This window comes from Fopius arisanus, unplaced genomic scaffold (assembly GCF_000806365.1).
Source record: "Fopius arisanus strain USDA-PBARC FA_bdor unplaced genomic scaffold, ASM80636v1 scaffold00149, whole genome shotgun sequence".
Classification (NCBI taxonomy): Eukaryota; Metazoa; Arthropoda; class Insecta; order Hymenoptera; family Braconidae; genus Fopius; species Fopius arisanus.
Window position 1 is genome coordinate 21,321 of NW_011887888.1, and position 10,998 is coordinate 32,318.

General features: G+C 38.7%; 1 protein-coding gene across 1 annotated transcript; it reads left to right on the forward strand.

Moving 5' to 3' along the window:
• Nucleotides 1-995: 995 nt before the first annotated feature.
• On the forward strand, nucleotides 996-10,667 carry LOC105272227 (homeobox protein OTX1 B). The gene is made up of 4 exons (XM_011314246.1): nucleotides 996-1,022; nucleotides 1,856-2,288; nucleotides 5,850-6,004; nucleotides 8,236-10,667. Exons 1-4 carry the CDS (start codon nucleotides 996-998, stop codon nucleotides 8,998-9,000), a joined length of 1,380 nt encoding a protein of 459 aa, XP_011312548.1. The 3' UTR covers nucleotides 9,001-10,667.
• Nucleotides 10,668-10,998: the final 331 nt, after the last annotated feature.

Sequence of the window (10,998 nt, forward strand, 5' to 3'; positions counted from 1 at the left end):
TTCCCACTTGAGAGAACTCTAACTCTTTGGAAAAATATTTGTCAAGTTGTAAAAGATGTGAGCACGAGCACCGACACCTTGTTGTGTTTACTCGTCGTTATAGTTAATACCCGAAAGGGTGTTTTTCCGGAGACTATTGAGGTGTATCTTGAAATGGTGAAAAACTCTTGGGATTTCTTGCTCGTCAATGACCCCCAGCAGGATCATCATCCGCCGAGAGGCTTAAATTCGGTATGAGGAAAAGAGGGGAATACCCCCTTCTCCCACTTGATGAAAGACAATAGACTTTCGTGGAAGAGGCTCAGGTGGAGCCTCCTACTGTGATTCATGATCCATCTTTTTATTTGTATTTTTATTTTTTCATACCTTCACCACTCATATGATTTAACAATCAATGAATTCTCAAGAGTATCATTGTATCATTGTACTCTTGTCGTCAATTGAACGTTAAACAAAATAGACGAATTGATTAGACGAATTGAAGTATATCTCCGTCAATTTGAGCTTCATCCGCTATAAGCTTAATCGGATCGACTGTGGCTAGACCTTTTAATGTGGCCTATGCATGGTGGTTATATATACAGATGGGATATGTGTGCTTTCTGAGCGTTGCGCACTCGATGCTAGTATGCCAGTGAAGCCTATAACAAACATTATCCGCCATAATACCCCCGTGTAAACACATCTACTCACGTGTTTCTAGGTCCACAATCCTTCACTTCCAAGCATCCCCCTTCAATTCCGATGGAAACAACTAGAAAATATGACAATCTGCCCTTTTCTTCACACTCAAAAAACCACCGACTCAAATGGAAATAGTCAAAATAAATTGACAGATCCATTTCTTTCACTTTCACACGGGAATATTAATAATTATTTCAAGCGTTTGGTTAACCATTCAGTGTGGTAATGGCAAATTTAAAATTTCCGACGGTATAAACCGCAAGGAACTACTCCACCGGGCTCGATGCACTTCCGCTTTCCGCTTCTAGCACATGCCATATATTATCTACAATAGTGCAGTAAGCTAATAAAAAGAAAGATGATTATAATATGTCGAGTAAAATTGAATATCGAATATTTCAATAAGTTTATTTAATGGTGTAACAGTGATGGATAACCAATAGATATTATTGCGGTTGCCATAGCCATTGGTACGAGCTGGTGGTATCCCCACTTCCATCAATAAAGATCCCAGGCCCCTTTTTCCCTCAAAAATCCCCCACCATCCACCAATGATTTTTTGGAAGGTACCTCTGTAGGGTCTGAAAAACTATTAAGGTGAGGGTACGAGGGGTGGGGATAGCCAGGAGTTTGACCGAGTCTGTTCTCATCTGTTCCATTAGTCGTAGTCCGTTTCGGCTCGAGAGTGTTGTCCGTCGATGAATTTACAACATTCACAAACCATTATTACTCCGCGTTGTGTCAATGTATAGTGTCAGTTGTTTCAACATTGGAAATCATTATTGTGGATATTGCTGAATGATCATCTTATGTTATAATTAGAAGAGAGAGATTGGTGAGTTTAATGATTTTTAGAAGCAAAAAAGAAAAACAAAACAATGTTTTTTCATACTCTCTTCTGTTTGTTTGTCGTTTTTTTCTCTCTCTCTCTCTCTCTCTCTCTCTTTGCCGATTACTCATATACTAGACTATTATTATGTTTTACACTATGTATTTGACTGAATCTAGAAAAATAGTTGAGTGTTAATAGTGTATTTAGGGGTGAAGAATTAGAGTGAACGGCACTCCAAGCATTTGGATAGTATTTAATGGAAAGTGATTTCGATAAATAATAATTCATAATGTATAAATAAATGTTAAGGATAACCAAGGAATAACTGTGTGTTAATAGGTGGAGGAGTACGTGGAGCGTGTGGCGGCTGAAGGATCAAAGAAATTGTGCGGCGATACTAGTAATAATAAAGTATCAAGGAGAGAATTGTCGATAGGGTGGTGTGAGGAGGGTGAATATTGGTGGTGTGAGAATAAGGTGGATAAGGCCAGTGAAAGAGATAAGGGTGCAGCAGTGGCGGGTGAACTGGCTTGCCTCGCGACCTACATGGCGGGGTATCTGAAGGCGGCGGGCGCAACTTGCGCCCCAACCGGAAGTGCCCAATATCATCCCCATGGCCATCCAGCCATGGGTGTTGGTACACATCCACATCCGCACTCGCATCCTCATCCTGGGGGGCCACATCCCGGATTGCCATCGCCATTTGCACTTGCTACCCATGGACATCCTCATGGACATCCACTTGATCATGGACTCGGTGCATTTCCACAAGGTAAGACGTTGATCCAACATCCAACATATTATTTGCCAATATGATATGTAACGAATACACCTTCGTAACAACGTATAGCCTAACGCATCTCTCATCGATTACCACGCAAATCAATGCATCGACTGAAGCCCCACATACATACGCACACCACACTTCTATGGCTTCTCAAAGCAGACAAAATTTTCACCTATCTCCAGTATTTGTCCTCTAATCCTCGTTGAAAAAATATCATAAGGGGTTTAGTTAATTACTATAGGAATTTTTCGATTTTTCGGGATGATGATGATGATGATGATAGAAGTATATAGTAACGTTATAACATGGGGCGTATATTGATGGTGGGAGGGGTTAGCGTTAGTGAGAGGTATATAGGAGAGAGGAGAAGGAAAGACAGATAGAGTAAGCCGCTTATCAGGGTGGCAGCAGGCCGTGCGGGACCAACCAACGCTTATCGCCCAGAGAGTTTCCATGGAAACACGGCACGATCCAGCATTTCCTCTCTGAGAGTAGTTTCCCCTCAGCCCTGTCTTTCCTCTTCTTCTTTTATCGTCGCCATACACCGCTATATACAGCTTTCTACGCATGGCAGCCACTTTTAAAGCTATACCAAATAGCATCCATCTTGCCATTGAGGGATCAAAATATATGCGTCGAGAGAAAACAATTTTTGTCAAGTTTACCATTTTTTTTTTTCACTTTTTCCTTTACTTTGGCCTGACAAGCTTAATATACTGCTAAAAATTATAGCTTCATATTCAATATTCCATCAAATTCTTTTTCATTTCTTCTCAATTCATAGCCAATAACTTTGCATTGCCCATTGCTCGTTTTTTTTTTCTCTTTCTCTTTTTTCTTTTTTTTTTTTTGTCAATAATGTGCATGAAAAGTGTGACAATAAGGCATTCATAGATATCCCAGTCAACAAGAAACCTGTCGCTTCTGTTATGGAGGCAATCACTCAATTAGTGTTATTTTTTTCTCTCCTGGGCGCGTGACTTGGCGCGTGTCAAGAGGAGAGTATAGGCTAACTACTCAAGTTGACCACGTAACGAAAACGAGGGCCCTTCTTTCTCGGCTAACGCAAATATACCATTTGGAGTTTATCTACGCGTGTCGATATCGGGTGGGTGGCCAAGGGGAAAATCGAGGCTGCAAATGAAAGATGAAGAGGGGAGAATCCGTAACCAAATATAAATCTATTCCTAATTGGTGGATAAACACTTGAGGCTAAGTGAATTGTTGCGTTGTTTATTATTGGAGATATGTATCAATTTCGGGGCCATGTATAAATATTTGGAGACTATGATTTTCACTTCACTCATATGAATTTCAAAGATTGCCAATGGATGTTGTATTTGATAGCACTATATAATGTTGTGAAGAATTTGGCATGGTGTTTCGAATTTTTTTAATTTTCTCGATTAAAATGAAAGATTTGCCAGAGGTTGAAAAAAAAGGACACTATGATTTTTTTTTTTAAGATTATTATTATTATTATTATTATTATTATGTGAGGATAAGGATAGCTGAGGTGACGAAATGTTTTGATAAGTGATGGGCTTTCGATAAGGTTTTCCGGGTACGTGCTAGCCACCCCCTCCCCCAAAACGACAGAGTGTTTATATGAATAAGAGGAGGGGCCGGGAGAGTAGTGAACGATGGGCACGTGCCTGTCATCCCACGGCTTCCCTAATAATCTGCCATGGCTGGCGGTGCGTTTCAGCTTTTAATTAATTTCCCATTCTCTTCTGACTCTGAAATGCCACTCTGTTCATCTGCTTCTTCAAGTTACTTCCATCGCCTCTCGCATTCTATATGAATATATTTGGAATTCAATGCTGTTGTGATGAAGCAAAGTGGTGGTTTGACATGGTGGTGTTATCAATAAAATGTTAATTTTTCATCATTCAAGTGTGAGGTAAGAAAGGGAAGAAGGGAAATTTTTTGATATGAGCAAGCTTTTCGCTTTCACCTACAATACAATGAGATTAGTAATTCAATTACTCTTTGACTCGTTAAATCTTTGAGTGATTGGATCATCAAATCCGAGGGATATCTTTAGTGAGTATAAGAATCCAATAAACATGGGAAATGAAATAGAATATTCACTCGTTAGGCGGCAAAGAGGGATATAAAACCATCATTGTCTGATCTCATTGCAGGCCAATGAGCCGCGTAGTGACCCCCTTGTATATAGCCCCTCCCTCAAGCGCCCTATAACACATGCGTCGACGATAACAAATCGAATCATACTAGTATAGGACTATACGCCAGTGGCTGTTTACCGAGCCATTAGGCGCTACATATACCATTTCTCCAGTCAAGTACACATATCAACCCAATTTTCCTCAATTCTTAGACTACTGGAATATTATAAATTATTATATATGGGGAGATGGTGAATGAGCAATAAATTTCAATTGCATAATGAGTGGAGGAATGAAGGTGAGGAGCACACAATGGCAATGTTTACGGGTCGATCGATGCTCCTGGTTTCTGCGGCCATGTTGGCAAACCCCACCTTCCAATTATCTCCTTGGATAGGCACTGCATAGTGACAATAAAAAATCCATAAATTAAATAAATTACACAAAAGAAAAATATACGAATTTGGGAGTGCGTGCGTGGAGAGCTACCTTCAAGACTTTGACTAACTAACTTGTTTACTGAGATGCAGATACTGTACTGCATCAGAAGATACAGGTCCAGTTAATCTACGATATTTATCTCGCTAATTCTTTTCCAGACAATGTAACTGACTGATCTTTGATTGATTGGTGCGTGTGGGTGGTTAATTTTTTTTTTACAGATTTTCTTTATTTTCCGCTAGTGGAATCCTCCGCAAATCATCAACCCTCAAAAATTCAATTGAATTTTCGATATTATGAATTAACACACCTTGTGACTTGAAAGTTGTCAAAGTTGAAATGAGCTGTGTTTTCTTCATTTATTTCATCCGCTGAAAATTTGACTTGATCTAAAAATAAATCCATTTCGATGGCGTCCTCGTTCCATTACCCTCAGACTTATCGTCTCTCCTCATTCTCATCAAAAACGAGTAAAACCTAATATGTCATTGACATGAGCTCCAAATATTCGATCCGCCTTTCTTCTGGATCGAGGAACCCAAGTTGAAGAGCCAGCTGGCTGAAAGCCCCATAGCCACCAGAGACTAACTTCATGAGAATGTACCTAGAGTGACCCTACTCTTTTTTTTTTTTTGTCTTCAGTGAGAGTTACCCCCATACTTGGTTCCCCCTTTTCCTCATAAGCGGATTACGTGGGATCCGAAACGACCAGAACAAGGCTCGATGGTGCGTTTGGGCAAAGGGACGTAGACTAAAAATTACGCTATCGCGACCTCACCACGCTTTTGCTACTCTTCTCCCCGACCACCCACACCACCCACAGCCCTCCGGACGTTAATACTTTTTCATAGGAGCATTCTCACTATTGAAAATATATCGCACCATGGCCACCCCTTCGACATGTCCACACGTGGAAACTTTATATTTCTCCTATAATAAATATATTTATAATGTTGTTTAATTTATGTTTCAGGTGTAGCGCAACGTAAACAGAGAAGGGAACGTACAACATTCAGTAGAGCGCAGTTGGATGTACTTGAAGGACTGTTTACCAAAACTAGATATCCTGATATTTTTATGCGAGAGGAGGTGGCCATGAAGATCAACTTGCCGGAATCAAGAGTACAGGTAACTGAATCCTAACGTTTTTTTCATTTCTTGGAATATGTTATTTATGTTTTTTGGACTACTAACCTTATACGTAGAGCAAAAAATTTCTCTCTTCAATTTATATCCATCATATCAATGCAACTTCCATCTCCTGCATGAATCATGATAGTTTGGAAAAAGCAAATGAACGTTTGGTGTGGTTGACGATTCGTGCCGAAGCAACGGATGTCGAGATTTGAGGTATTTACACAAACCTCCAACTACTCATCGTCTCACACCCTCTCCATTGTGCCCCCTATTGCACCGCAGAACAGAGGGAGAGGCGGTGATAGATGCCTTGACCCATGTATCCTTTTCTCCTTGACATTTTTATTGCGGTCTCCGTAACATCTCCATTTCACACAGGCTTTTGTATATATTATTACAAGTCAAAGCAAAATCAAATGATAACTATTGCATATATATTTTTTATGGCCGTCTCTCTTCATTTTTCATTGTTGGTGTTTTTCAATTTTCTTACCTGATCATTTAATGTTCACCAACAACGTCCGAATCAAATGGCTTTTACTCACAATGAAGAAAAATTTTTCCCTCAAGAATTATTCTATGCCGAATTAATAAGGAATCGTGAATCTTGAAAATGATGGCCTGCACATCAAACCCCAAGCATCAATGATTTTCATTCCCCAAAATTCTAACTCCTAGTTAAGCCTCCCTGAATGGCTCAAAAGACTAGAAAAGGACCATTGAGATTCACAGACAAGAGAACGTAGAGAGGGAGGAGGTAAAAAGGTGGATAGCACAGGGTAATGCACATCTTTCATCGCCAACGTACGACCAATTGTATTTGAAGGCTCTATCGTGGAAAAAGGGGGGTGCGGGGGGGCTTGTAGAGGAAAAAAAAAAAATAGCGAGACTGAAACGTTAGGAACGACATACAGTCGATTTGTTTGTGGATTATAACCCTCCCATCGGTGCTATATACCCTCCCTCTCTTCTCGTAGAGAGTTTGAGACCTCGATATATATATATACAACATGCAGCTGTGTTTCTGCCTCAGTCCCGTGTTATGTACTTTTCGTCCGAGTTGCACAAGAAGGCAGACATGTGTGACTTTTTTCAACAGAGATAAAAAAATTCTATCCTTTTCCACGCCAAATATTTCTCTAATTTTTACCCATTTTATATTATTTTTAACCATTGATGTCCTATATATGTTCTTCAGACACATTATATATGCTAAAACCGCTCGACATTCGTATCTTAATTCTCCTTTAATTGTCAAAGTATCAGAGATAATATATTGAATAATAACAAATGACAATGATATTGATATAGGAAAAAAAATTGGTTATCATTGGATATAAACCAGATGGTGGCGGCAATTTGCACCTCAGCATAAACGGGGGGCGTAAACTATAAGTTGTAGACTATACCAACATGGGGTGAAAATAACCCTGCAGGCGGTCTGTTTTTTTAGGGCGTGCGGAGGGTGGAGGGAGGAGGGAGGTGAGGGTTGTGCTGATGAACGCATACGATAATAGTTGATAAGCATTTTTAAACTAGCACTAGTAAGCATATAAGGAAATGGAATGATTAGCAATTATTAAGTGAAAAAAAAAATGATATATGCAACGATCAATCACCCTATAATCAATCCACTGCAGAAAAGATTTATTCTCTGATGATAATAATAATAATAATAATAATTTATAGATCCGGTTTTTGAAGCCACCATAGATTCATGACATCGCCCCTTTGGTCACATTGTATTGCGTAGGGATAATACCCTAGGGGAAATATAGTAGTGCTTTCCTTGGTGTACATGATTGCGGCATACATATACATAGGCCGATGTCAGGGGATAGAATGTGAAGAGGGTAGGGGGAGATGCTTCTTTTTTCCTCCTTTATGCTCAGTGTACATGAATAAAGGAGAGTGGATTTAGCGTGCCACATAGATATTCCCGCCCGCCGGTCCAATGGTGAAAAACCAGAGGGGGGTACAGCGTCTATTTGTTGTTACACTAACGTCACAGTGCGGTTGTGTGGATTTTTTTTTTTTTCTTTTTTTTTCAACCAGAGGGGAGCCTGATGGGCATGGGTAGTCTTTAACTCCTTTTATCACCATCTTTCCTTCAATTTATACCGTTATTGCCGTTGGTGCTCTACATACGGACCTTTAATGCAACGTTAAGACTATAAGGAATATCATTTGGTCTAAAATTGGAAATTTTTTTCAAATTCAAGGTCTGGTTTAAGAATCGTCGGGCAAAGTGCAGACAACAGTTGCAGCAACAGCAACAAGGACAGCAACAGCAGCAACAACAGCAGCAGCAACAGCAACAACAACAACAACAACAACAACAGGCCCAAACCTCTCCACCAAAAGCATCACCAAGATCGTCGAGTCAGTCTCAAAACGTAACAAGTAAACTGACGAATAATCCAGCAACTCCGAGCCGTCGTTCATCACCAGTTTCGTCACCCCGTGGTAAAGAAGCCACGGGCTCAAATTCACCATTGGTAGGAAGTAACACAGCATATCCAAGACTCGGTGCAACACCAACTGGTGGAAGTAATGCCAGTTCAGCATTGACAACTCCATCACCACCGCTAACACCAGGCTCGAGTCAATTACCACCATCCTCTTACCCACCACCCATGAATCAAATTCATCATAGCGATTACGGTTTTCCCTGGAGTTCAGCATCCCCAGGATCCGTCAATAGCCAGTGCTATCCGGGCCAGACGTACAATAGCTATCAGAACTCTTACGCATCGAGTGATTACTATCAGAGCCAACTCTCTCACATGCATCATAGTCCTCAGAGTAATTATCATCATCATCATCACGGACAATATCACCACAGCATGACATTAACATCTTCCATGTCACACTTAGCTGGTCATCATCATCTTAATGCTGCCTCGGTCAATGATATGACATCATCACCCGCTGATTCATCGGACCCTTACATTCTCCCTGAGCAGAAGTATCAGGCAATGGTTTAGCAGCCGAGGGATTTAACTGAGGCCCTGCAGAGGGTTCATCATAAGACTTATGCCGCACCATGGAAAATCAAGTATCAACCCAAGGACTATGATGGAGTTATAACTAGTCGATTAGAGGAAAAAAATTATGTTTAAGTATGATATTATCACATTATCATTTATATCTAGCGGGACAATGCAATTCGTGTAAATGATGCTGAGCTATCATTTGGGTTATGGAGATGGCCCAACTTGGCTGTCATCTACAGGCAATTGATCATTGAATTCCAATAGATCATCTTCAACTTGGACATTCTTCGCGATTGTTTTCAAATTAATCCCATGGGCTTTGACAATATTTTACGGGAGAGCTTGTGAAACTTGTGTTCACTAAATGGAAAGCCAATTTCAGGGTTCGTGGCTTCCGGAAAACACGATCAAGCCTGAAAAATATGACATTGATTTTTTTTTTCCATTTACCAGTGGATTTCAATCACAATGTCGTAAAGGAGGAATCGGTAGTCTTTCGAGGAGTTTATGAAATTTCTCACCCTGTCATGATGATTTGAGATAGTTTTTAATGCATCTTGGACTGCCCAGCGATTATCCACCAAGAATAAAAAATAACAATCATACATATGCACACGTATAAAAAAAATGATCAATAGGGAGAAATGAAGAAACGAGCCGCATTGTTTTCGGCCCTTGATGGAATGTACGACGATGGACGAATATAAATTTTTTAATAATTACAACAGATATTGAATTTTTCATCATCTGTCTGCCTCAACTAATATGGGTAAATGTAATAATTTTTTTTTTTTTCTCGAATGGAGCATGTTTTTACATGTGAAAAATAACAAAATTATTTTTTTCACTATTATTCGTATTATTATGGTCGTTATTCCATTGACTTTTTTTGGTGTCAATATATAAAATGGTTTATTGTTCAATATTTTCCTACAAGATTGTAAATATTATTTTACTCTAATGGATCAAGTTGAATGAAAATCCAACCGTACGGAGATAAATGAATGTTGAAGAGATGTCTTAACATTGACTTATCAGATTGACAAATAGGTTTTACTTGAACTGATGAAACAATTGTTAAGTCTTCGAGGTCGGATATTTGTAGATCTTCACTTCATAAGTACAAAGGAGGAATATTCATTTTTCAGTCATCCAAGCATGGATTACACAGAATTAAATGAATTTGATGAGTACTTCTCGTGATGAATACTGTGGAATAGACTGTATAAAAATGGAATATGTTAACGTTTAACTAGATTATAGAAAGATGAAAAATGATTAGTAATAATTGATGAGGAAACCGATGAGTGGATCACAATGATAACATATAATCTTCTATGTATATTTCATGTATGCAGAAAAATCATTAAATTTGTATATTATATTCGTCAAATAGCGATACAAAAGAATAATTGTTAATTGAGAAAGGAAATTATTGCGTAGAATAGTGTTGATGAGAGGATCTAGATACATGCGAGAGAGAATTTAACAATTAACTAACGATATACTCTGCGCACTTTGGACATTAAGCATTTGATTTGTAATGAAAAAACGGAAAATTTACTTAATAGGAGCCGCAGAAATCTATATAATAAGAATTCGACACCAATGTACATAATTGTATTCACATAAATATATCAGTTAAAATGATTATAATACGTAACGATTTTTTGAGTTGCGTAAGATGAGAGAACAATTTGAAAGAGAGACAAAAATATCTTCATACAAGTTAAAAAATGATAATAAAAGAAAATAATCATAATTAATTTATTGAAAAGTTTTATCACCTACATTAATTAATCATATCATTCTTATACACTGGTGGATAATATACCCATATATCCAATTGAAAATAAGAAAATGTGAATAATCAATTGAAAGAGTTATCCACAAAATGGTATAATTCAAGTGTCGGTTTATTCAATAATTTCGTCTCATTTCGGGCGACAGCCATAATGAAAAAATTTTTCCTTCATCATTGGACAGTTG

Bases quoted from the DNA above. Each gene is read 5' to 3' on its own strand.
- LOC105272227 (XM_011314246.1), top strand. From the start codon at position 996: ATGCCATATATTATCTACAATAGTGCA. The intron at 1,023-1,855 runs GTAAGCTAATAA...GTGTGTTAATAG, and splicing joins ATATTATCTACAATAGTGCA to GTGGAGGAGTACGTGGAGCG. The intron at 2,289-5,849 runs GTAAGACGTTGA...TTTATGTTTCAG, and splicing joins ACTCGGTGCATTTCCACAAG to GTGTAGCGCAACGTAAACAG.